This window comes from Oenanthe melanoleuca, chromosome 1 (assembly GCF_029582105.1).
Source record: "Oenanthe melanoleuca isolate GR-GAL-2019-014 chromosome 1, OMel1.0, whole genome shotgun sequence".
NCBI lineage: Eukaryota > Metazoa > Chordata > Aves > Passeriformes > Muscicapidae > Oenanthe > Oenanthe melanoleuca.
Window position 1 is genome coordinate 28,478,057 of NC_079333.1, and position 27,264 is coordinate 28,505,320.

General features: G+C 49.0%; 1 protein-coding gene across 1 annotated transcript; it reads right to left on the reverse strand.

Moving 5' to 3' along the window:
* Positions 1-6,986: 6,986 nt before the first annotated feature.
* On the reverse strand, positions 6,987-26,963 carry LOC130248640 (C-type lectin domain family 6 member A-like). The gene is made up of 7 exons (XM_056482535.1): positions 26,924-26,963; positions 25,485-25,572; positions 21,705-21,827; positions 19,536-19,630; positions 18,104-18,196; positions 16,318-16,469; positions 6,987-7,170 (listed from the first exon to the last, which is right to left on the reverse strand). Exons 1-7 carry the CDS (start codon positions 26,961-26,963, stop codon positions 7,045-7,047), a joined length of 717 nt encoding a protein of 238 aa, XP_056338510.1. The 3' UTR covers positions 6,987-7,044.
* Between the last annotated feature and the right edge of the window lie 301 nt (positions 26,964-27,264).

The following is a 27,264-nucleotide window of genomic DNA, read 5'->3' on the forward strand; positions in this document are numbered from 1 at the left end:
CTGGGCCAAGGATCCCAAATTCCTGGCCTCAGTTCCATGCAGTTGTACACCTGTTCCCATAAGGTCCCAGACCCAGAGTAGCTAAGTTGTAAAAGCCTCACAGCCCTGTCATACAATGTCTTTACGCAGGTTACGGAGACTTTCGTACAAGAGGGACTCAGTGACAATCTCAACCTCTGGCTCCCCTGCTGCTTGCGATGGTCTCTTTGCTGATCTTTATTATCTAGGTGCTTTGTTTTAATCTTGGATTTTCTAGTTTCCACAGGGGTGACTGCTGCTGGCTGTGACTGCCCGTTCAGTTCAGCTGGAACCTGGACAGGTGTAACATCTACTGTTCCACTGCAGCACCATCAGACTCTCCCTCTCTAGGGTAGGGGAAGGGTTTCTCACCAGTTGGGGAAAAGTGCTCCTTTAACATCTGGCCTATTTCCTTCACTAGAACCCCCACCCACTCCAGATGGTTCCTTTCTGCAGTGGGCTGTGGGGCAGCATCAGGCTCTGGGGCAGCACCTCTATTTCTTGGAGTAGGTATCAGAGTTGTTATCCAAGCTTATGTTCCCTTGTCTCTGAATGCTAAACAGAACAGGCCTATCAGCAACACTAGCCACTGTATGATATTATTAGCATTCAGAGGAGATCTGAACCCTTCCAAAACTGGTGAGGTGGACTCAAAAAACTGCGTGAAGGGTTGAGAGAAAATTTGCCCTGTTGTCATTTCTTCACAGTAGGTGCCATTGTTAAAGTAACCCCAAAAACATACAGTTAAAGTGTGATAGCCTTGAATCCATGTGCCTGCCTTCAAAAGGAAATTAAATTAATTCCTCACCTTATTAACCCATAAAGCAAACTGGATAACAGACACAGTAGCCTTAGTTATAGGGCCTATGTTTAGATAAGGGCCTGCAAATGGAAGAAATATAGCCACGATCACCTGCCACTCGAACCAGGGTAAGCTAGACCACATGATGCCAATCAGTGAGGTTTCTATATCCAGCACACACAAAAATTAGTTTATTCAGGAATTGTTATTCCTTTTATCTCTCGATGCCCTCGTGCCGCACGTTGGGCGCCAAAATCTATCTTGGTTTGAAGGTGTCTGCCAATAAAGGCAGAAGCTTCTTTTGGAAAATGGAGAATGTAAACCCCCCTCTTCAAAATTATTATTATAATTTTGAAATTAAGGGGCTTTCAGGCAAAGACAGGGGAATTAGGAATAACAATTTTTTACTAGGAAAATTAAAATAGACATACAGTATTGCAAAGAACAATCCCAATCCTGACAGAGTCAGAATACAACCTGACACCTTGTCAGTCAGGATGTTGATAGCAGTCTAATTAAATGGTGGCTACAGTCTTCCTGCAGTGGTAGATGTGGTTCAGCTGAAGCAGTGGTCCTGTAGAAAAAAGTGCAGTTTTCCTCCAAAGTTCCAACGATGATGTAGAAAGGTTCAGTGTTCCTCTGGAATCCAGTGGAAAGACGGATAACTTGCTCTTCAAAATCTCAGTTTTTTATCTGCAGTCTTATCCAAGCATTAGAAGAGTTAAAATTGTACACAGAGGGTGAAGGGAGCTGGGCCAGGCCATGCTAGAAAACGTGCCAGGGCTTTTGGGCTGCACGGGCTGTGTGGAGGAGGCTGGATGAAACTGCAGAGCCCAGCAAGCAAATATTGGAGGGAGACTCGGCTGGAACAGAGCCCAGCTGCACTTCCCCAAGCTGCATGGGCAGCTGGGGGGCTTCCCCTCCCCCATCTCGCTGCTTGCAAGATGGCGGCAGGGCCCCGGTTGAGCTGTGGCCACTCTGGGGGGAAACTAGGATCTTAGCAAAGGTTTCCCTTTCCCTTGGCCATCAGGGCCCTTAGCTAAAAACTGATAGGGGGAAAGCCTTGGTGGCTCCCCCACCCCTGCCTGGCCAGGCCGCATGATAAGGGGGGCTAGGCTGGGCTGAGCCGGGCTGGCTGGCCTTTTCTTCAGAGACCGGAAGTTAAAAGAGGGAGATGAACTTTACCAGTGTGATTCATGAAAGTGAAAAGAATTTTTAATTGGTTACCCAGGCTGTCAGTTATTAAATCAGCTTTCCGATTGGTCCTTGCAGTTCACAGAGGGTTATAATAAACTGCCTCTGTGTGTTTTTGTGCTTTGTGCTCCTCCTCTCAGGTGACTTTTCATGCAAAACCAGCACAAAACCCATTTCAAAAACCCTCTGTGTGTAACTGCTGTCTCCCCCTTGTCCTCAAGATGAGGTCTCCTCCACCAGGCATTTTATGCTTTAGCTTCAGATATTTGGAGCCAATTGCTCTCATTGCTGTGGGAGATTGTTCCTGCCTTCTGGAGGATTACAATACAGGCTCCATCTATTGCATTAGTCAGCTCCCTAGGGCTCCAGAAGTGGAGATGTGTTAGCCTCCAACACAGCCTTGTCAATCCTTGCAGGGAAGGATGAGCTCCACTACATGGGGTCTCACAGCTCAGAGGGACATGGAGACAGATTCTTCCAGATCCTGATTCATCCCAAACTCCCAGGATGAATCACCCTTGTTCTCCTCCTGCTCCATTCCTACATGGAATCCTGCCTTCCTTCCTTCTTTCATGTCCAGACCCAGCAGGGGCTGCTGCTGACTGCAGCCTGACCCCAGGATTGGACACCCAGCAGAGGGACCTGATGGTCAGCTCTGTCCTTCAGGGGCTGAGCACCTTCAGCTGGCTTCACCACAGCAGGCCTGACCCTCCTGTGCTGGCATGGCTCTGGGCTGGAGGAGGGAAGACAGGAAATCTGCTCCCTGTCCTGCTTGTGTGCTAAGAGTTTTTGCAGATGGGAGGCCTGAAGGGGATTCCTGCATGGAAAAAGACAGAAAGGCATGGGAATGGTGGTGAAGACCCCAGATAAGGCAGGCCTTTGCAGCCAGGGCCATACCAGCAGCCCAGGCTGGTGTTGGGAGAAGCTGTGAATGCAGAGCCTGGTTTCTAGGTCAGGATGGAGAAGCCCTCACTCGCAGGGCCAGGAGGTTGGGCTGTCACTGCTACCCATTCTTGAAAGGACAGCCTGGTAGGCCAGGCAGGAACTGGCTCCATGAGGGTTCATCTCCTGCACGTTTGAGGAAGAAGGTCTCAGCCTAGGGCTACTGTGCAGGAAGAATTCTTAACTCCATCTTAAGATGGAGAGCTGTCTATGAAGTGAGAGGACACAATCAGATCACCAAGGTGGAACACCTCTCCATAACCTTTGTTTCTTTTGCTCCCTATCCTGTTTTTCAGGCTGTGTTCAGAAGGAGGCATGGACTATTTCATTCCACTAATGCAAAGTCAGAGCCTTATGGGGAGGAAAAGTTAACAACAAGTCAAAGAGCAGAAACTGCCATGAAAACTTGAGAAGGGACAAGCCAAGAGGCCAGGAGACAAGCTGGGATGACAGTGATCTGGGAACTAGAGAAATTATCTCAAAACCAGAGAAGATTCAATCTTTGGAAGGCAGATGCATGCAAATGCACAGTTGATGTGACCACTTTTGGAACACCAGCAGCCAAGCCAAGGTGTGTGGAACAACTCAAGGATAAATTCAGCAGGAGCTGAACTTCGGAGCTGTGGCTCTACAGTGGGATTAGCTTTACCAGTGTCAAGGAAAAAAGTAAAAGAGTCGATGGATGCTCTCTGCCTGATATTCAAAAAGGTATCTTTATCTTTATCTATCTTTATCTTTATCTTATCTTTATCTTTATCTTTATCTTTATCTTTATCTTTATCTTTATCTTTATCTTTATCTTTATCTATCTTTATCTTTATCTTTATCTTTATCATCTTTATCTTTATCTTTATCTATCTTTACCTTTACCTTTACCTTTACCTTTACCTTTACCTTTACCTTTACCTTACCTTTATCTTTATCTTTAAAGTCTTTAAGATATTCAGGAGCGAAAGAGGAGTGCTGCGGTTGCTTATACACAGGCCAAAAATGGTGTGCAGGTACAAACAGCCAGCCAATGGGATAACCTTAGGGGAGGAGTGAGGGGAGTGGTTTACAGAGCCAGTTCGAATGAGAGCAAAGGGGAGGAGAAAGGGGAGTATTTAACATCGGGGCGGATACAATTTAGGGAGAAACCAACTTGGAACAACATAGGGAGGGCTTTGGAAGCAACCAATATCAGAAGCAACCATTACCTGGATTATGAAACTGAAAGATGGGGTAACACAAACCCTAACCACAACACACAGTGGAGAAGAAAGTCATCATGAAAATAAACTCTGAGGGAAGTGGTTAAAATGCTGCTTTTCAGGGACAAGCTTGACCCCCATAAAACTCCCAAAAGAGAAGACTTGTCCAGAAGTAGGTCTCCAGGGGACTCCAGAGTCTAGATATGTGACTTAGGGGGACAAAAAGAAATGGTGCAGTTGTGCTCACAGCCAGAGCACTGGGCTTTGGCAGAGGCAGCAGGGAATGGCAGGAGGCTGAGGCAAAGAGAAAGAAATAGGTGTAAAGAAACAGGTTAAGTAGGAGTTGTGAGGAAAGATGAGGTTTGGAACAGGGGAAAAAAAGGCAATGGAAGAGGGAAGAATGTTGCAATGTGTTTCTTGTTAATGGTGTGTTCTGTTATTGCCCAGGTTAATGGTTTGGTCCAAACTATACCCTCCCATCCACCTTGTCAATCTATCTTGAATTCCCTGTCAATCCTACCTTGTGCCAAGTCCCTACGTGGGATTCCCATTTGGAAACACCCTAAAACTCCATGTCTCATTAGTCCCTATGACCAAACTTCCCCCTCTACCTCACTCATTGGACAATGCTTTTGTGTACCCTGCATTTTACCCCTCCCCAGAATTGTACCTTGAACCTCCCCCATAGTTCAGCTGCTGCACACTTGCATTTTCTGTCTTTTGTTCCCAAATTCCTAAGAGTATATAAAATCCTCTTTTATCCTGTGCAAAAGACCTCTGTCTCCTCCTTGCCTCCTCAGAGCACAGACTGACAGTCAAAAAATGCTGTAGAGTAATTGCTCTAGCCACACATCAAGCCACCTGCTCCCAGGATGTGACCCTGTCGGTGCAGGCTCTGGCCAGTGTGTCAGAGAGGCATCTAAGGCCCAAAGAGATTGGCAGGAGCATGGTGGTCATGTTCCCACCACAGGAAATAAAGTGGAATTGGCGAAGGAGTTAGTTCTGCATGAGATACACATCTGCTCTGTGAATGTGGAGAGGACCAGGACACAAGAGAGGGAAGGCAGGATATTTGCAGCACTGCAATTCCTCAGTTCCGTGATACCACAAGTCTCTGCTGACGACTGCTTTCTCAGAGCAACCTGTGACACTTCTTCACATCTGCTTGTGTTATTGACTATATCCTGTGGAATGCAGTCAAATCCCTACAAGAATCAGTACTACAGCAGTGGAAGTAGATTTGTTGAGAGGAATTTCTTGCACAAGAATGTAGTGATAGGACAAGGGGGTATGACTTTAAACTGACAGAGTGCAGGTTTTGATTAAATATTAGGAAGAGATATATTTCTGTGAGATAGTGAGGCACTGGAAACAGCTGCCCAAAGGAGCTGTGGATGTCTCATCCCTGAAATGTTCAAGGCCTGGCTGGATGGGAATAGGAGTAACCTGGTCTAGTGGAAGGAGTCCTTTCTCATGACCTAGGGATCTTGAAACTAGACTATCATTAAAAGAACTTTCCAACCCAAAGCATTCCATGATTTATGGATTCTACCACCACAGTTTACAGATGGAAAAGGAAAAAGAGATACGCACAGAGAACAGAGTCTTTCTTCATTGGTATAATATTTTATTTTGTCTTGTGTAAATTTTCAGAATCTATTCAGCAAAACTAGGACAGCTAGAGGACATTCTTTGTGTGACTCAAAGCAAACATCTCTGGTGAAGGAGAACAAGGAAATTGAATCTCTAGATATCTGTCTTCCATTCTTGTGTCTTCCTCCTGGAGAAGTCCATCTCTTTTCGGCCAGAGGCTTCTGGACCCTCCCAGAGAGAAGAAGACACAAGAACACAGGACCTACTCCAATGAGCCTGAGCCTTCCTGTGTTCCCTGAGCCACTCAATGCACTGGGGATGATGGAAAAAGCTCATTTCACTTCCATACACACATGGTCCCCTCCCACACAGTGAAGATGTGTCAGGGCTTCCCCACCCCTCCCAGCACAGCCAGTGCTGTTCCCAGCTCACTGCTCAGCTCCCAGCTTTGCTCATGAGCAGGGGTATTTCCATCACACCATTACTGCTGCAGCTTCACAAATTCGATGATACACTGAGTATGCACTGATGTCATTCCAGTTGTTGGGAGATTGTGTAGGTACATGAATTACAGTGCAGTTTTCACCATTTTTATTATTTGGTTCTCCTTCTCGCCAGAACCTGAGACAGAGACAGGCTTATTACTCCCCTGTGTCCACTGTAAAGCACTGCTGGAAAAGGCCACAGTGGGATGCAAGACTTGAAGGGAAGGGATGGAAATTCCCAGTGCCTTTGCTCCCACTCCATATCCCACTGGCACCAGTGTCACATGGAAACCTGCCTCCTTCCTACAGCCTTCCAGCACAACAGGGCCCTGCTCCATCCTGCTGGGGGAAACTGATCACCACCACTCATCCCATGTACCTCACAGCCAGCAGAGGCCCCTGTCAGCCTCCAGGGCAAGACACAGCAAGGACAGTCCTGGTGCTCTCTCCCTGTGCCCCATCTCTTTCCCTGCATTTCAGCACAGACCATTTTGTGCATCCACGTGCAGTGGACGTAGGTCAGGCTGGGCTGGTCACCAGGCTTCTGAAGTGTTCTTGCTGCCAGCAAGTTGAAAATTTTTCTATGCCTCCAGCATTGACTTCCATGTCATGGTAAGTTAATTCATTCCCAATTCCCAATTCCAGCACAGATGGACCATGGGAACCTGGTATTCCTGCACAGCCCAGTCCTGCTGTATCTTTGATCTCTCACAAGAAAGTGTGGTGACAACCCCCTCTCATGCACCAGCAGACCCCCTCACATCTGTCCTATTTCTTTAACTACCAGAAGTCACCCCAAACACTCTTCATCGAGAGATACTCACGCTGCTGTCACATCATATGGAGTCTTGTCCACCCAGTGCCACTCACCCTCCTTCTCCTCAATCAGACCAATGTAGAAATTCTGTCTTGGTGGAGATTGTTTTATCTGCTCGGAGAGGAATTCCTGGCAATCAGAGAGAAAGAGTCCAATGTCCATAGTTTTATTTTAATGCTATGGTTCTATATTGCACTGAGAAAATGGTTTGCACTGTATCCCCCTGGAGTTTTTTGAAATTGGTTTAGCCCTCCCATAGGCCCGCCCTCCAGCTCAATCCCATTGGCAGCAACTCGGTTTCCCCCTCTCCCCTTGTCGTAGGTTTAAAAATCCCCACCGATCTTTGTGTCCCCATCTCTCTCCCTGGACATGGTTCAATAATAAAGTGCTGAACATTATCCTGGTTGAAAGAGCCTCTTTTGTGTTTTTTACCTTTGTCCATGTGGATTCTCTTTCCATCTCTGGTTAGGGGACTTAAGAGAGGAAAGGGAACTGCCTCAGCTGGCTCGCCAACACGCAGACCTCCTGAGAGGTAGAGTCCCCACAGCTGGAATTATAAGGCTTTTGGATTGTACAGCTACCTTGGTGGCAAGGATATGCCTTTTGTGCAGCACCAACTGACTTGCAAGGATTGACAACCCTCCTGAGCCCAAGGCGGACCAGACCTGGACAAGGATTCTCTTGTCTGCAGTGCTGAGATCCCCAGGAAAGGGGTAAGTAGCCCTCAGAGTTAGTGGAGAACCCATAGTGGCCCTTGGTTAGTGTGGGAACAGGTTCCCGCATGGGGGACAGGGACGGGCGGTGGACCACACGTAGCGGGGGAGGTTGTGCATGGTGGTCAATTCATGTGGTGGCGGCACCATGGCATATCACGGCTGTGGCTGCAAGACCTGTCGCCAGCAGCACGTGGCCCAGAATCGTGGTCATGGTGACACAGCCCAACAGCATGTGGCCCCGGAGCAGCAGCCAAGCAGCACTCCGTGCAAGCAGTGGCAACCGGCTCTGGGGCAGGTGGTGGCTGTGGTACCAGTGGGCGGTGGTGGCACTGGCACCAGCAGTGTGCGGCCCCGGGGCACCAGGGAGTTGCACAGCATGGCTAGTGCGGGGCTTTCCTTTCAACCCAGGGTTGAGGGAGAAACTGCCTGCAGTTGCACTCCCTGCAAAGAAAGGTAAATCAGTTTGCATATGTGGCTTTTAACATCAATATGGGCTCTCGCCTCTCTAGCAACAAAGGAGCATATATTCCCAAATTTGGGGAATATTAGGTGGTGGAAATGTTAAAACTTCTAAGAAGCGGTTAAAACATTTTGTTTGCTTGCTGTCCCTACAGTTTCCCCAATTTAACTTGAACAATGGAAATTTTAGCCCTTCTTGGGACAAAACTGGAAACCTATTGACATTCAAAAATGGAAGAGGGAGATGAAGCTGTGTCTCACTTCTTCCCTGTGTTCTTGTTAATTTGCAAAGAACTGGTTCATAGGGAACTGAAGCTGAATCAGATTCCCCCAGCCACCCCTACCCCTTCTCCTACTCCCTCTGCCCCTTAACTGGAGGGGGCATGCAGGACATCCTGGGAAACGCAGGGTACCCGGCAGAGCCACAGTCTCCCTGGGCTTGCATGCCCCCCCGAGTACCCTGGCTCTGACAGCTGTGCGCAGGCTAACAGACAATCTTCCCTGGACCCCAATATACTAGCTGTTTTACCCCAAATTTGGCATTCTGCTAGCTTTAAAGATGACCTCCAACACCCACCCAGTGTCGACCGCATGGCTGAAATCCAAGATGATGCCAGCCACATGGCTAACCCCCAGGGGGCTGTCCGCCTCGTGGCTGGGACTCAAGATGGCGCCAACCTCACAGGAAAGGCGCCGTCCTACCCTTCTTTTTCCCACAATCCCTTTTACTGACTTATCCCCGCCCCAAATCCTTTCCCATTCCTCAACCCTTTCCTCCCCTCACAGTCCCCTCCCCCTCCCTCCTCCATGTTCCCTCCATGCATAATGTCATCCTGGAATTCTGCCCCCATGTGTTGCAATCCTGGTCCCACGATTGCCCCTCCCACGCGAGGAGCCCTGCCCCTTCTCCAGTTACTGTTTCCCACCCCCCGCCCCTGGGCTGCAATGGGGATGGAGGTGGAAGGAGCGATGCCCTGCCCCCTGGCCCTCATAGGTGTGGGGGTGGATGGGAGGGTGACCTACCGTTCAGACCCTGCTTGGGAGGGAGGGGAAGTGCCTCCCCTCTGAGATGCTGCAGGGGCACAGATGGAGGGGGGGATTGCTCCCCTCCAAGTTGCAGCTGGTGTGGGGACAGGGGAGAGGATATCCACCCCCCCTGGCTCCTGTGCCTAGGTGGGGGAGAGGGTGAACCCGTTCCCAATTCCCAAAGGTGGGGCAGTGGCTACCCTACTGGTTCCTGCAGGGGGAGAGGTGTCCACCCTCCTGGGCCCCACCAGAGTGGGGGTTGGAGGGAAGTGGGGAGGGACTGGCCCGCCTTCCAGTTCCTATGGTGGGGGGGAGGGCAGCAGAGGGGGGAACCCTGGGAATAAGGAACCCAGGGGTCAGAACTAGGAACAGGAAGCCATACCCTCAGTTGCTACTGTCATATATTCCAGTAGGAGAAATGGAAATAGAAGTTATCAGCCTTTTTGATACCAAAATAAAAAGGAAATCTGTAAAACCCAAAGGGAGTTTGACCAAGACAGTGAGATCTTTAAAGGGATGATTAGGGCTATTGTGACCTCACATGAGTTGGTCCCAGCCCATCTCCAAGATCTTTTCTGGTGTCTCTTAACCCCCTCAGAATTTGATCTGTGGGAATGCATGTGGAAATGAGCTCTGAAGGGACTCCAATGGGCACTTCAGCAAAGCTCCCAAGGAGAGAAAGCTGCTGATGGGAATGATATCGCTTTTGAACATTTATGCAGTGAAGGGGACTGTGCTAGCCCCGAGAACCAAATTTGGGTGTCAACCAAGTTTGTTTTAGATCTGTAGTGTTTCTTTAAGAACTGTAGTGTTGCAGAACAGGCTTTTAACCAGCTGGGGGGTCAAATTAGTTATCCCTAAGGCGCCCCAGGAGTTTTATAGACAGCCACTGTAGAGCGCCCTACCCACAAATTAACATGGCTGGATGACACCTCAATTTGGGTAGGACAGTGGCCACTAAGTAAGGAAAAGCTTAAAGTGCTCAAGGAGCTTGTGGAGGAGCAATTGGCTAAAGGCCACATAGAAGAGACAACAAGCCCTTGGAATTCCCCTGTCTTTACAATAAAGAAAAGGAACTCAACCCCTTCCTCAATTTATTGAAGGGTGCGAGAGAGCTTGTTACAATTAAGGAACTGACCCCAGAGGCAAAGGCCACAATCGAAAAAGCACAGAAGGCTTAGGCCCAGAGGCAGGCTCATCATTATCAGCCTAAGCCACCTTTCAAATTCATTGTCCTGGGGAAACTGCCACACTTGCATGGTTTGATATTCCAATGGATCAAAGGGCAGAAAGATCCACTCTTAATCATAGATTGGGTCTTCCACAAACGATCCAAGACTATCACCAAGCCACAAGAGCTGATGGCTCAGCTGGTTTGGAAAGCCAGGATAAGGCTGCGTGAGCTGGCTAGTTGTGACTTTATGTGTATTCACCTCCCAGGCAAACTTCCTGAGGCGGGAAGGAACTCTCCTGAGAGGTTGACCAAAGAGATGTTCAAGCACCTGCTTCAGGGCAATGCCAACTTCCAGTTATCTCTGGACAGCTACAGTGAACAAATATCCATACATGCCCCATCACACAAATTGTTTAATGAGGAATTCCACCACATTCCTCATGAGAAAAGGAGCCATCGGCCACTCAACGCTCTCACAGTGTTCATGGATGCATCTGGGGTGTCCCACAAGTCGGTGATGACTTGGAGAAATCCCCAGAGTCAGCACTGGGAAGCTGAAGGTGAATTTCTGGAGGGGTTGCCCCACGTAGCCGAACTGACCACAGACGTGAGAGCCTTGGAGAAGTGTTTGGAGCCAATTAATTTGGTAACCGACTCAGTCTACAAGGCAGGAGTAATGTCCAGGGCGGGGCAGGCAGTTCTCAAAGACATTGAGAATGAACATCTCTTCAGGTTGCTCTCTAAACTGATTTATTTATTTTCACATCAAGAGCTTCCATTCTATGTGATGCACGTAAGGTCACATACTGATTTGCCAGGTGAGATCGCAGAAGGGAATTGTAAATCAGATTCCCTTGCTGCCCCAGCTGAGAAAGCACGCCTCCCTGATATCTTCCAGCTGGTGAAGCTGAGCCACCAGCAATACCATCAGAATGTGCCAGGTCTGATCCATCAGTTACAACAAACACAGAGTCAGGCTCGAGCCACATTGTGGCTACCTGTCCCAGTTGTCAGCTCCAGGCCACGCCATCACTCGGCATGGGAGTCAACCCTCCAGGCCTTGGGAGCTGTGAAGCGTGGCAGACAGATATAACATACGTTCTAAGTTTTAGTCATCTCAAATATGAACATTTGCATATGCACACAAGCATTGACACATATTCAGGTGCGGTCTATGCCTCTACCCATGCAGGAGAAAAGGCTGTGCATGCCAAAAACCACCTAGTGTAAGCTTTTTCAGTGCTGGGAATCCCTGGGGAAATCAAGACCAATAATGGCCCAGCATATACATGCAAGGAATTCCTAGATTGTATCCAGTAGTGGGGAGTGGAACATAAAACTGGCCTCCCCCACCCCCTCACAGGCCAAGCTGTGATTGAATGTGCCCATCAGACGCTCAAGCAAGTCCTGGCTAGACAGAGCAGTTCAACAGGGTTGATGTCGCCACAACAAAAGCTCTGCAAAGCCATGTTTACAATTAATTTTCTAAATTGTTCATTTGAGAATGTGAGTCTTCTGGTGATATGTCACTTTAACAGCAGTCATTAGTTTAAGTTGTCATAGAATCCACCAGTCCTATTTAATGACCCAGAAGCTTGCAAGACCAAGGGCCCTTATGAACTCATTACCTGGGGGTTGGCTATGCATTCATATCCACCCCCTCAGGCCCTTGATGGATACCCCAAAAGTGGGTAAAACCTTTTGTCCCCAAAAATCCAGCTCCAGCAGAAGGGAATGAGAAGCAAGTAGCTGTTGTTTCAAAAACAAGATGCCACTGGAAAGAGGAGATAAAACCTTCCTAAGATCTGTCTACTTTTAGGCAGTCTCACTGAACTTTTAATATGTTTTAAAAATGTTTTTCTTTGTAGACAAAGATCCTACTTCCCACTCAAGCTCATGATGAGCCCTATCCAAGTTGTCATCCTGTTCACACTGAGCAGCCTGACAACTGTGTGGATCATCACCCAGACACGTCGAAACATCTGGGTGACGCTGGCACAGACGCTCCACCAAGAAAATATATGCCTGTCCACTGCAGCAGCAAGAGACCCTATGTCCACCTGCCTGGTAGTGTTTTGTTGAGGGTTGGGTTTATTTTGTTCCAGTTTAAAGATTTTTTCCCGTTATCATGCTAATGGAGCCAGCTGGGTTACACCCAGGATCTTTTGATGACTCTGGACAAGGTCAGATGCACAGGGCAGATGCTGTGGAATCTGGCAAACCTGGGGCCAATATACCACCTTCATTGCAATGATTAATGCTGATAACCACCAAGAGACAGTGGGTTCTGTTGCCAACAAACTCAGAAATTTTGAGAGTATAATGAATGGCCTAATTCAGGCTCATGTCTCTGCTGTAGTCAAGGACATCCAAGAAGAGATGAGAGAGGTGAGGGAGGAGGTGAGGAAGATCAGTGCAGCACCAGTGCAAGTCACAGGCCCGAAAGTTACACCCAACACCCTCCAGCTAGGGAGAGAGGATACACCCCATGAGCTGATCTGTAGTTCTTTCTGTGTGACCATGGAGAAGACATGAGAAAATGGGATGGGAAACTCACTTCTTTCCTGGCGGCACGGGTGCGTCAACTCAGGGAGGGAAGAACTAACCAAGGGATTTCTACTAAAATGAAGATAGCCTCGACCTCCCATAAGCAAGGTGCAGGATATTACAGAAGGGAAGATAATCTGTCAGACCCACTTGAAATAACCTCTACTATATATGCTCAGGAAGAAAATAACAATCAGGGCTAGAAGGGGCCCTGCATCTAGCCAGGGAGAGGCATAAGATGACAGAGAGTATAGGACGGTGTAGGTCGTAAAGCCTGGCACATGAGAGCCACAGAAACATAGAGTGTTAGTTGATACTGGTTCACAATACACCCTAGTACCACCAGAACATGTGGGGAAGGAACCTGTCTCCATGGTCTGTCCTGGAGCCTTTGGCAGAACGTGCCTGGTGAGACCAGATGCAGACCTCTGGGACCCTGGAGCAGAAGTTACAAAGGGTCTGAAGCCAATTATACTCCCACAGAGAAGGAAATCTTGGCTGCCTATGAAAGAGTTCAAGGTGCCTCAGTGGTAATTGGCATGGAAGCACAACTTCTCGTGGCACCCCAACTGCTAGTGCTGGGGTGGATTTTCAAAGGAAAGGTGCCCTGTACCCACCATGCCACCAACACCACATGGAGGAAGTGGATTGCCCTCATCACGCAGCACGCCCGTATTGGCAACCCGAATTGCTCTGGGATTTTGGAGATAATTACGAACAGGCCAGAAGGTGAAGTTTTTTGTCTTGTTAATGAAGAGGAGCAGAAGCAAGTGACCCAGGCTGAAGATGCTCCACCGTACAACCAACTGCCAGTAGATGAAACATTCTATGCCCTTTTCACCAACGGTTCCTGTCGTATCATGGGAATGAACCAGAAATGGAAAGCAGCCATATGGAGCCCCACACAACAGGTTGCACAAGCTACTGAAGGAGAAAGTGGATCAAGTAAACTTGCAGAACTCAAAGCTGTTCAGCTGACCTTGGACATTGCTGAGAGAGAGTAATGGCCAAAGTTCTACCTTTACACTGACTCCTGGATGGTAGCCAATGCTCTGTGGGGTTGGCTGGAAAGGTGGAAAAAGGCTGACTGGCAATGTAGAAGAAAACCAGTCTGGACTGCTGATGAGTGGAAAGACATTGCCACTTGAGTAGAGAAGCAACGTGTGAAAGTTCGTCATATGGATGCCCATGTTCGCAAGAGTCGGGCTAATGAAGAAAACTGACGTGACAAGCAGGTAGATCAGGCTGCACATATAGAGGTGTCAAAGATAGACTTAGATTGGGAACACAAGGGAGAATATTTCCTGGCTCGATGGGCCCACGATGCCTCAGGTCACCAGGGCAGAGACGCCACCTATAAGTGGGCACGAGACTGAAGGGTTGGATCCAACCATGGACAGTATTTCTCAGGTTATCCATATATATATATATATTAGTAAAAGAACTGTTACTCCTATCCCCTTATCTCTGTCTTAGAGTCCTTGATTCAATCAATTATAATACTTGGAGGGAGTAGAATTAAATTCTCTATTTCAAAGAGAAGCTTCAGCCTTTATTGGCAGACACCTGTCCTCCAAACCAGGACAGGATTCCATTGCAGGCTGAAGAATATCCAGCCAACTTTGACACACCTATGCCCAACCCAGGTCCCGAGTCACAGAGCATCTGACCACGCCAAAATTGTCATCGGTGAGCTGTAATTATTAAGAACTCTATAGAGGAGTGGCTGCCAAATTTGCCCAAAGCATTTCAGGAACCCCAAGAATTAGAGCTATTGGATTCCTCTCTGGCACCATATTGCTTTCACTTTACCTTCAGCCCATTATCTAGCACTAAAGCCTTTCACAACATACTGCAATATCAGGAGGAGTTCACTGCCAAAAGGTGGTGTAATATTCTAAGCCATGTTACAGCAGACAATCCCTACCATTCAAGTTCCAAAAGCCTCCCTAGGGCTCTGTTCTTAATTTATGGAGATCAGGCATGGGCAGGGATCCCTTCTCAGCTATTAGGAGGGTCCTGTACCTTCGAGCAGTTGTCTGTGTTGGCACCCAACCAACCCTGACTTGGCAAATGGACTCATAAAAACAATTCAGCCAACAAAATTCAAAAGAGAAGTGCTGATGATTTGGACCCAAACTGTAATTCCGAAGTTTTTCATTGGGCCAAGTCAAAAAGAGTTGCTGTGTCCCTATTCCTTCCATGGTTTGTAGCAGCCAAAGGTGTAGGTGAATTGTGCCATCTAGAGTGTTGGGTGGTTAAACAGGCAAACTTAACATCCACCACCATAAGCTCCCTCCTAGAAGATGAGGAAATTACCTGGCAGGCCACACTCCAAAATTGTGTAGCCCTAGACTTCCTCCTGCTACTGCATGGACACAAATGCCAGGAATTTGAAGAACATTGTTGCATTAATCTAACCTCCAAAGCTCCCAACATCCACACAGCCCTCAGGGAAATGAAAAGCTTGATTGGACAAATGAAGCAAGAATCTGAGGATTGGTTCAATGGACTGTTCAAAGGCTGGGGTCTCACGGGGTTGTGGACTTCAATACTCAAGACAATTCTGTTGTTTTGTGTTGTTCTTTTCTTCATAGTGTTGGCATTCAGAATTCTACATTGCTTAATTTTCAAAGCCACTAGTGGTCTCATTCCTACTACCACAGAAGTCAACTACACAGAGTCTACAAAGAAAAAGCGGTCAAACTTGCCCAAACATTGTAAGTGGTGGGCAAGTCCATATTCTGAATCAGAATAAACGCAATGCCTTTCTTTTAAATTTATTAACATAAAAAGGGGGAGACGTTATATTGTAATGTTATGGTTCTATATTGTACAGAGAAAATGGTTTGCACTGAATCCCCCTGGAATTTTGTGAAGTTGGTTTAGCCCTCCCTTAGCCTCTCCCCACCGGCGCAACCGCATTGGCAGCAACTTGGTTTCCCACTTTCCCTCATCCTAGGTTTAAAAATCCCTGCCATCCTTTGTGTTGCTCTCTCTGCCTGGACATGGGTGGAGAATAAACTGTTGGACATAATTGTGGGGGAAAGAGACTCCTTTGGCTTTTTACCTTTGTCCATTAGGATTCTTTTTTCCATCTCTGATTCAGAGTTACCTTAAGGGACCAGAGAGAGGAAAGGGAACTTCCTTAGTCCATAAAGGCCAAAACACAGCACGGAATGCCATGAAGAGTCCCTATGGGGTGGGGCTGCTGGCAGAGGGGGACTGGTGTTGCAGAGGTGCAGACAGGACATTCCCCCTCCCCTGCAGGACAAGGAGGGGCTCTGAGTCCCCTCCAGGTCCCAGCACTGTGTCTCTGCCTGCTGGCTCCCTCTCTCAGCCCTGTGCACCCACCTGCTCTGCCTTGCTGTTGATCACCACCAGCTGGGAGCCCATCCCAGTGCAGTTCTGCTCACTCTCAGCACAGTTCATTGTATCAAGAGACAGGAAATAGCAGCTTCTTTGAAACCTTCTCCAGCCCTCTGGGCAGCACATCCAGCCTCGGTCTGTGCAGGAAGAGGACAGAGAGATGAAGGCTACTAACAAGAGATAATAATTGCAAAAGATCCCATTTTTCTCGGGACAGCCCTCCTGCCCTCCTTACAGCCTTTGCCTGACAGAAAGTGCAGGAAAAACAGGCACAGTACAGACATTTCTTCCCATTGTTTTTGGCACTACCATTGAGCTTTGTCTGCCCAAAGCCATGGTGTCCTGGTTGCACAGGAAACGAAGGAGGGATGGATTCGCTTCAGGGAAAGCACCACAAGGCCGGGGAATGGAGGGGAATGGTTGTCCCGTATCTGAGGTCTTCCCCTGCGAGCTGCTGGAACCAATCAGAGAGCTGATTTGGTGATGGACAGCTCAGGAAACCAATGAAAAGTTATTTTGCTTTCACAAATCACTGTGGATTAAGTTAACTTGCTCTTTCGGCTTCCGGCCCCCGGGGAGGTGAGGTGGCTCTGGCCGGGGCACTGGCCCCAGCCCGGCTCTGGGCTCGACGGGGGAGCCCAGCCCAGCACCCTGGCCCAGTTTGGTGTGGGAGCCTGGCCCGGCCCAGCCTGGCCTCATGGTCCCAGCCCCTGGCCCCCCCGACTGCATGGCTCTGGGAAGCCTTGGCACTGGCTTGGTGGCCCCTGGCACCGGGCGCATGGCTTCGGCACCGGGCACATGACCCCGTCCTGCTGGCTTGGATCGGCTCCAGCTGCCCATGTGGCTTCTCCATGATCTGGATACAATTTTAAATTCTTAATGCCTGGATAAGATTCTTGCTCTCCTGAGCTGCCCTGAATGAGAAGAAATGAAGCATGGAGACTACAGAGGTCAGTGGAATGAAGATAAAGATCCTGGTGGGAAGAGATTGAAAAGATGCAACTGATAAGTAGCTGAAAACCTTTTTTGTGGGCCAAGGGGATTGTGACTAAACTAAAATTCCTTTAAACTGTGAAATATACTTGGGGAGGTTTGAATGCTTGAATAGAGGACTTTTTGCCTCGGGGAAATGGAGCTCTCTCTGTTCTGGGACTGGAATATGAACAGAGACATTTGATAGAGAAGGAAATAAAGAGAATTTTGTTTTTTCAGCAGCCTGCCTTTAGAAGTGGTACCCCAATTGTGTAACATAACCCATAGCAAAGCTCTGGAAGGACTGAAAAAATGGGAGGAGAGTCATAATCTGCAATTTTTCCCGGGCGAATGTAGATTGTGAAGGTGAAGACACCTCCTAAGCCATAACTAAAAAAAGGGACTTTTTTCTCCTAAGTGAACTGAAATTATTATTTGGGCGGATAATTGACTGAAGTGTTTTCTGTATGCTGTTGTTGAGGAATGTGCAATGAAGGGAGGAGGGAATAATCTACAAATCTTATTCTAAATTTTATTTTTTTTGTCATCAATAAATTTCTTCTTGTACCTTTTTAAATTTTGAGCCTGCCTTGTCTCTACACCCCAAATCCTATCTCCAAAAGAAATTAAATATATTAAAATTGGCAAAATCCAAGTCACACCGTGACACATGATAATACTTGTAAGGGAGTCTCAGCTGCCTAAAGAAAGTTCTTTAGATGATGTGGTTTGACTTGTCTTGGCACAGCCTCCTTAAGGCCTATAGCCCCAGGGAAGAATGGACATTGGAAGCACTGACCTGTGCCTTGTGGCTCTGCTGAGTCGCACTTCCACTCCGAGAACTGCTGCTGCAGGGCTCTGGGCTGGTCACTGCTGTGCCAGAAGAGAAAAACTGCAAAGGGAGAGGAAAGGCAGCAGGATTACCCCTTCCTGCCAGCTCCTCACACAGCATCTCTGGCCTCTTGACTTTCTTTCCACCATTTCCCCACCAAGCATTCTCCCAAATGTCACCTCTCCTGGTTTAAACCAGTAGCACAGCTGCCATCCCCGCCAGAAAGAGACCCTCTTCCAAGTCAGACAGCAGAAGGATGCCTGGAATCACATCCCACTGTGGACACACCACACACAGGGCAGGATGGATCCCACCCAACCACAGCCACTCTGCCATGCACATTCCTACAGCCCAGCTGCCAGTCTACAAAGCAGCCTCTCACTGCCACACTGCCTCTTCCTAAACTACACATCAACAGGTATTTGGAGAAATCTCCCATCAGCTGGGCCTGTTCCACCAGCAACACACAGTCCAGGTGCAGGTAATCCCATCCAGCTGGAGCTGCTGAAACCAGGGGGGAGCACAAACCCCTAGGACTTGCTGCCTCCAGTTTGTGGGGAATAATGCACTGTTGGTGAAAGGCCACAGCCACAATACCAAGGACTTACTAGGAAATCAGGCAGTCAGGAGTGTGGATTAGGAGCTGCTCAGGGTGTGCTTAACAATCCAGATGCCTATTTTTAGCAATCATTTAATTTAGAAATATATTTACTGATGAGCAAAACAATCCTAGTGGCTTCAGTGCCTGATGAGTGCATTGCTGCAATGGAATAAGGCTCAGAGGAAATGGGCAAGGGCGATGCCTTACACACCACCCCCATTTCCAATAAAGATGACCTTATGCCTACACAAAGATAAAGGATGAGAAGAGTGATGACGTTTGGCTTAGTTCAGATGAGGGATTTGACCTACTGTGGCACTGCTCATCCCTGTGGGGATCCAATAGGGTCAGAGTCTTCCTCGGTTAGCCATGAAAGCTCTGTTTGCTCAGAGACACTGGTACTGCTTTGGCCTTCCAGAGGAAGCAGGATAGGAAATCGTTGGCTCCCAGTCCTCTGGAAACCCTTTCATCAGACAAGTGTTGTCCAAGCTCTCAGCTCATGCAGATTGGGAGACTGAGAGCAAACTGCTCAGACAGCCTAGCTGCCACCACAGGCAGTTCTTACATAGCCAGCTTGTCCAAGTATTCTGCTTTATGCCCAGAGGTTCAAATGATGTATTAAATCCACAGCTATTTTCTCACAGAGGTCAAGGCTGCATGAAAAGAGATCTCTGACCTGTGCTTTGGTGAATGCCATTTTTCTGCTGGCAGAGGGACTAGGGTATGAGTTTTCTACCTGACCACAGGCAGCCACCTGAGCCCTTGATCCCGAGGAAATTAAGAGACCCTGGAACTCACCAAGGCAGATGGTCACAAAGGCAGCTTTGATTGCGAGAGCAAACATAAGGAAGACCCAGATGTTCAGTGAGGAGAAGCTTCTCACTTCTGCTGTGCTTGAAAAACACAAAGCAAGAGTGAGCATGTCCCTGCCCATAGTTGGGGACAGGATAACCCAACACCCTGCTGGTCCTTTGTTCCAAGGACTGTGGAGCCCCACAGGTGCTGGAAGCAGGTCCTGCTGCCTGTCACTAGCAGTGCCTCAGAGTCACAAAGTACAATAACACCGAGGCAGCCCTGAAGCTGCTTTTTTATTTCCCTCTTCATCACAAGACCTTCCTGTATTCTGCCCAAACCTCACTCCTCTCTCTCTTGTCCAAACCTCCTTTCTCCTCAACACATCTTCTTTGTTGCCTTCCATTATCTCTGTCTGTCACTGAACACTCTTGCTGCATCTCCCTCCTCTTCCTCTCTCTTTAGAGCTTCTTTCTCTCAGTACCTGGATTTTGCCTCTCTACTATGAGCCCCCTTCTGCAATGGTCCAGTCCCCCAAAGCAGTGACTGCCCAGCTCAGGCTGTGCACAGCCAGACACACAGAGAAGGGATTGTTTCCACAGGGGAAAAGGCACTTGGCAGCTCTTGGGAGAGCCCTGGCTGGGTTGTGCTGTGAGACACCAGAGATGGAAGCTGGTACTTGTGCTCTGTGTGACGCAGAGAGCTTTACCAGGGGAATCACAGGAAGATAACACCCTTCATCCCCATTGTTTAGAGACAACCCACTGAAGGGAATAGCAGGGCATGGTGTGCCTAGAATTCCACTCCTCCTGGTTCCAGGAAAAAGGTCATCCTGCCAGCCTGGGCACTGCCCAGTTCCCTCATTTGTAGCCTTGCTCTTGTCCTAAGCCCCATCTCCTGGGAGAAGGCTGTCCACCACACCATGCCCAGGATCCATCCCAGCCCTGTCTTTGCCCAACTACTTTGACAGGAGGACAGAAAGGAAGGAAGGTTTGGGGCTCACCTGGAGTTCCAGGACTGACTCTCCCTTGGCCATTCATCATCTCTACAAGAGGATCACTCTTCTCCAGGGGTCACTGTTACCAGAGTTGTCACAAACACAGCCTCCCTCCTGCACAGAGCACCTCCCACAATGGTGAGGGGCCTTCAGAGACTCTAATCTGATGTACTGAAAAAGCCATATCCTGCGTGCATCCCACAGCATGAGCAGATTGAGGAACTTCCATCATTATCTTCTCAGGACATTTCACACAATATTCACTGCTACACAAACTCATTGAGGCAAAGGAAAACAAATGAAGGGGAGCATCACTGCAGCTCACACAATCTTCCTTTGCACAGCCCCAGGCACTTTCACAGCTCATCCACAGCCTTCCCACTCTGCTGCCTGCTCTTTCCTGCTGAGAGTCCATGTGTCTGAAAATACGTACAAGGGCAAAGGCACAGCCTGCAGAAGAGAACCAAATTCACAGGAAGGCAATCTGTGACTCAGTCTGGGCAGTGCCCTTTGCACCCTGAGCCCAGAAATCCAGAGCACAACAAATAACTTGCTAACATTTTTTTGATTGAATTCCACTGGAAGAGAGGATGGAGAGTTGGGCAGAGGCAGGGCAATATGCCCTTTTTCCACCTGGATGCCAGAAAGAATCACTGAATGATGCCAGACTCCCTTTGCATGATAAATCAGACAGTTTGCCTTGCTTACTACTACAAAATCTGCAGCCATATATGGTTTTTCTGGCAGTTCTCAAGGAGATCTGAATTAAGCTCCTTCAGCTTCATATTTCTGAGGATGTCCTTAAGGATGAAGTATCACTACAGGACCCCAATGTCCACTGTATGTACTGAGAGGGGAATACAGCCTTTGCTCATGTTCTGTCATACGGTTTCTCCCTGTGGAGAGGAAATCATGGGTGCAAAGACACAGGAATAGGAGAGCTCATAGCAATAGCACAGGCATTTCAGATGAAGCACCAGAAGTTCAGGGCCCAGAACTGCTTACAAGTGAGGACAAGCCTGAGTTCTCTGTAGAAGACATCCTCTGATTCTGTTCTTTTCTGCACAATAGGCTGCAGGCACAGTCAGACCCTCCATTTCTAAACATCTTTATGTAGCCAATATTCACGAGCTCTCTCCTCACATAAAAACACATTCACATGACCTCCAATCTCTCACCAGCCCCCCAGGAAGTGCAGCTTCAAGAACACATCCCCTTTGTGGAAGCAGGGCTTCCCCTGGCTCCACACACTTCCCGCCGGACGTGCAGGTTTCAGGAGTATCCACACGTCTTCCAGCAGCCTGTGGAGCAGAGGTGAAAGCACAGGCTCACGTTGTCACACGGCAGAGCTGTGGGTCTTTGCCTGCTGCACCCCTCAGTGCCATGAGCAAGGTCACCCAGAGCACTGAGCTGCCAGGGAGCTTCTTACAAGCAGAGGTGGACAAGTTGCAGAGCACCCTAAGCTCCATGGCCACTTCCTTCTTTCCTTCCCATATCTGTCTCTCTTCTCTCTTACAATGTTCTTGCTTCTTCTAAACTTTGTGTTCATGCTGTTTCTTGTGTGTCTCAGAAATCATTCCCTAATTCTCTGGTTACTGTTAGGCTGGTGGTCATGTTCTTCTTTAACAGCTGTGGTTTCCAGCAAATGTCCCCTCAAATAGTTGCAGCTACTCAATTCACACAGTTGTTACATTCGTCCTGCTACAGCCAGGGAATGGAACAGGAGCAGGCAGGTGTTTGAGTTGGGGTCAGTGCTTTCTGCCTGTGCTGATTTGTGTGGGTTTTTGCATGTACACATCCTCTTTCTTCACTATGTCCCTGGATATCTACACACTGTCCCTACATGCTGTGTCACACTGCTGCCTCGAGCTGAGCATGTGGACCTGCAGCCAGCACACACTGCTGTTCATACAACTGCTCCCACTGCATTAGGAAGCCAAATCTCCTGGGCACCTTGGCTCCAGTACAAATTCCTCTCTCTCTCTGGGACACAGGGAGAGGATTCACTTTCATAGGAAGGACAGAGGTGCACAGATAGAAATTGTACACCAAGTTGCATTTCCTGTGGGGAGCTGGCACTGTTGAGTCAGGGTGCCTTAGGCATTCGGTGTTTGCTGAGGAAAGAGAAGTGAGGACACAGGAGGCAGGAAGCGAGAAGAAGTGGATCAAGGAAGATCCATGGTGTCCAATGGTCTAGAGCAGAACATGAAGGCAATTAAATAGGCAGAGATGTTCTGCATGGAAAGTCATGTAAACAGGAGCCCTGTCTCTTCAGCCTCTTCTGCAGCATGATCTGGCCTGGGCAGACATGGCATTACAGGCACCACTGAGGATTTGTCTTTGCAGGAATGCTGCTGCCTCAGGTGAGCCTGGGATCACCTGTGAGTGAGGAAGAGGGCTTTTTCCTCCAGGTGGCTCTGAAGGCCCAGTGGGGATTGTTTCTCCCATGGCAGCAAGTGCAAAGGGAGAGCCACAAATATGAAGGCAATGAGGATAGAGACTGAAGGTTGGAGTTTAAGCTAAAAGAACTGAGATTGTTCAGCATTGGAAAGAGGAGATTCCAAGTTGGTCTTATAGCAGCCTCCCAGGAGGATTCCAAGAAGGTTGGAGAGGGACTTTTTACATGGGCATGTAGTGCTAAGGCAGAGGAGAATGGCTTTAAACTGGAAGAGGGCAGGTTTAGAGTAGGTATTAGGAAGAAATTCTTTTCTGTAAGGGTTGTGAGGCATTGGTACAGGTTGCCCAGAGAAGCTGTGCTTAGCCTGTACCTAGAAGTGTTCAAGGCCAGGCAAGATGGGGCATTGGGCAACCTGGGATAGTGAAAGGGGTCCTGGCTCAAGACATAGAGGTTGAAAACATGATCCTTAAAGGTTCAATACAACCCAAACCATTCCATGCTTCTAGGACTATACCTACCCATCTTAGATATTTGGGGAAAAAGAGATACAGGTACACGGCATAGAACGTTATTTCATTGGTCTGATGTTATATTTTGTATTGTCTAAGATTTGAGAATTTCTTCAGCAAAGCCAGGACAGCTAGAGGACATTCTCTCTATTACTGAACAAACAGCAAACGCCTCTGCTCAAGGAGACTAAGGACATTGAATCTCTGGATATCTGTCTTCCATTCCTGTGTCTTCTTCCTAGAGAAGTCCATCTCTTTTCATTCAGAGGCTCCTGGACACTCTCAGAGAGAAGAGGACACAACAATACAGGACTTGCTTCAATGGGCCTGAGCCTTCCTGTGTTCCCTGAGCCACCCCATGCACTGGGGATGCTGGACAAACTCATTTCACTTCCTCACACACATGGTCCCCTCCCACAAAGTGAAGACATGTCAGGGCTCCCCACCCCTCCCAGCACAGCCAGCGCTGCTCCCAGCTCACTGCTCAGCTCCCAGCTTTGCTCAGGACAGGGGTATTTCCATCACACAGTTACTGCTGCAACTTCACAAATTCGATGATGTTTCCTATCTGCTGAGACAACATTTCAGTTGTGGAGAGTTTTTTCAGCCCATGATTTCATTGTCCTTTTCTCAAGAGATCCTCCTTTTCTCGAGAACCTGGGATAGAGACAGGCTTGTTACTCCCCTGTGTCCACTGTAGAGCACAGCTGGAAAAGGTCACAGTGGGATGCCAGCCTGCTGGACCTCGTCCCCTGAAAAGGGAAACTCCTTATCTTTTGCCTTTGTCCACTTGGGCTCTTCATCCTCCTCTGGTCCAGAGCTAGCCAGAGGGACCAGAGAAGGGAGAAAACCCCAGAGCTGGCATCCAAAGGTGAAGGGCCTCCTGGAGTTCCGAGACCCCACGGAACGTCTGGAATTCCATGCATGGATTATGAGCCTCTTGAACAGTTCAGCTCCTTCGGTGGCAGGGGCTGCTTTTTGCGCAGCAACCGCCTACAAAGACACACCGGCAACCCACCTGAGCCCAAGAAGTGTTGGTTCTGACCAAGGAGTTTCTTTGCAGCAACATTCAGACAGCTGAGTTCCCAGAAGAGGACCTGCAGGGGTGAGTGCCCCTCACAGTTTACAGGGAACCCGTAGTAGCCCTCGGTTAGTGGGGAGGCAGTCTCCTGCAGAGGGGACAGGTGTGTGCACAGTGCACTTTCAGCGGCGTCAGCAGCAACCGGCCGCAGCGAGAGCCGTGGAGTGGGGTGGGCTGCGCGCAGTCTCACAGCACCAAGCTGGGGGACAGCGGCTGAGGGCAGCTCATGCGAGGAAGCAGTGGCACACAGCGAGTGGTGCAGGGGTGGGCCATGACCCTGACCGGTGGCAGCCCTGGCTAGTGCGGTCCCTGAGCAATGGCGTGCCGTATGTGGCTAACAGCACATAGACTGGCAGCACTGAGCGCTGCGACCAGCAGGGCGGGCCGGGGTGCTAGAGGAGCGGCTGAGTGGCGGTGGTGTCACGCAGCACCAGCACTAGCAAACAGCTGCACATTAAAAAGCAGTGCAGTTCACTGACTCATGGGCACTCCTTCCAATCCGGGGTTGGGGGAAGGGAAAAAACGGCTGCATGTAGTTGTGCTTTTACTGCAAAGAACGGTAGATCGGTTTGCATAGTTTGCTTTTAACATCAGGATGGGCTCTCGGCTTTCTATGCAACAAAGGAGCATAGATTCCCGACTTTGAGAACCCCTAGGTTCTCGTAATGTTAGGACTTTCAAGAAAGGGTTAAAGAAGTTTGTTTGCTGGCTGTCTCTCCAGTTCTCTCAGTTTAGCCTGCAGAATGTAGATTGTTCTTGGGACAAAATGAGAGATCTATTAACATGGAAGAGGGAGATGAAAGAGTATCTCAGTTCTTCCTGTTATTCCTGCTAATTTGCAAAGTCTTCATTAAGATGGAATTGAAGGGACAGTTGAAATACATTTCCTGACCTCCCCTATCCTTTCTCCTACCCCCTCTGCCCCTGGACTGCAGGCAACATGCAGGGCATAATGAAAAGTGAAGGGTACCTGGCATAGCCATAGTTCTCCTGGCCACGCCTGCTCCAATCAGTACCCTGGCTCTGGCAGTTGTGCGCAGACTGACAGAGAACCTTCCCTGCACCCGGATATTCCAGCTGTTTCACCCCGAATTCGGCGTTCTGTTAGATTTAAAGATGAACCCCCCATTTACAAAGTGCCGACCGCATGGCTGAAATCCAAGATGGCATCAGCCACGTGGCTGACTCCACGGGGCCGTTGGTCACGTGAAGGGGACCCAAAATGGTGTTGGCCACGAGGTGGGGCCTCCATCCTACCCTTCCCCTTTCCACAATCTCCTTTCCCATCTCTCAATCCTTTCCTCCCCTCATACACCTCTTTCTCCTCCATGTTCTTGCCCTGCAGGACATCATCCTGCAACCCCCCCCAAATATGTTGCGATTCGAGTTCCCACAGTTGCCCCTGCCACCTGGGCGGCTCCTACCCCTCCCTGGTTCCTCTTTCCTATGCCCTGCATCCGGGTTGCCACAGGGACAGGGACAGGGGGTCCATAGTGCTGCAGGGGCAGGGAGAAAGGTGGCTCCCCTCCAGGTTGTAACGGGTGTAAGAACGGGGGAGGGGATGTCCCCCTCTTCGATTCCTGTGGGAGGGGGAGAATGAACGCCTTCCCAGTTCCCATGGGGTGAGAGATGTCCCCCTTCTGGATTCCTGTGGGGGTGGGGGGGAGGTGGCTCCCCTCTGGGTGCTCTGTCTCCTGGTTCCCATGGGGGTGGAGGCAGAGCAGGGGAGCTGCCTCCCTTTCGATCCCCATGAAGGTGGGGGCGGGGGGGTGTCCCCCCTCCTGGTTCCTCCTTGGAGGGGGTGTCCCCCCTCCGAGTTCCTGCGGGGGGAGGGAGTTTGCCCACCTTTCGCTTCTCACAGTGGCGGGGAGGCACGGGGGGACCCTGGTGATCAGGAACCCAGGGGTCAGAACCAGGAAGAGGGAGCCATACCCTCAGCTGCTCCTGTCATATATTCTGGTAGAAGAAATGGAAATAGAAGCTATTAGCCTTTCTCGTACCAAAATAAAAAAGAAATTTGTAAAAGGAGAGTTGGCTGAGACAGTTGTATCTTTAAAGGGATGATGCGAGCTCACAGGACATGATAATAAACGACATAAATGGGACAATAAATGTCACTAGACAGTATTTTCTTACTGGGGACACCACACACACACCCCTGGAGATTGAGGTGGCTCCCATGACCATCAAGGAGACATAACTCACCTCATTCTCCTGGTGTGCTGCCCTCCGCCGCCCAGGCCATTCCCATTCCAGCGGAGGTCTCAGTAGGTGAAAAAGCACCTGCCATCTACTGGGCAGAAGTGATTGGCAAGGACAAACCTTCTATGGCATGCAAACTAACCCATGGATCAGACCATCTCCATGTGGAAGTGTTGCTTGACACAGGTGCAGAAGTGACAATCATACCTGAGAGGATGTGGCTGTCACACTGGGACTTGAAGCCCATGGCTGCAAAATCCAAGGTGCAGGAGGGATCAAATTGGAAGAGATCTCAAAAAGCATCATACAAATTGAAGGGCCAGAAGGAAAATTGGCCAGTGTTGGTCTTTCACCAACTACAAGTGCCCCCCATGAGGGAGAGATACCATGCCCCAGTGGGGGGTCAAATTAGTTATCCCTAAGACCATCCAGGATTTTTAGAGGCAGCCATTGTAGAGCGCCCTACCCCGAAGTTAACATGGCTGGATGACACTCCAATTTGGGTAGGACAGTGGCCATTAAGTAAGGAAAAGCTTAAGGCTTTTCAG

What these genes read in the sequence shown, in the direction of transcription:
- LOC130248640 (XM_056482535.1), bottom strand. Translation starts at nt 26,963, where the DNA reads ATGGGCTTCAAGTCCCAGTGTGACAGCCACATCCTCTCAG. An exon ending in AGCAGAGCCACAAGGCACAG is followed by an intron (nt 16,470 to 18,103) that starts GTCAGTGCTTCC and finishes CTTCCTGCACAG; the next exon opens with ACCGAGGCTGGATGTGCTGC. An exon ending in TCAACAGCAAGGCAGAGCAG is followed by an intron (nt 7,171 to 16,317) that starts GTGGGTGCACAG and finishes TCTGATTGCCAG; the next exon opens with GAATTCCTCTCCGAGCAGAT.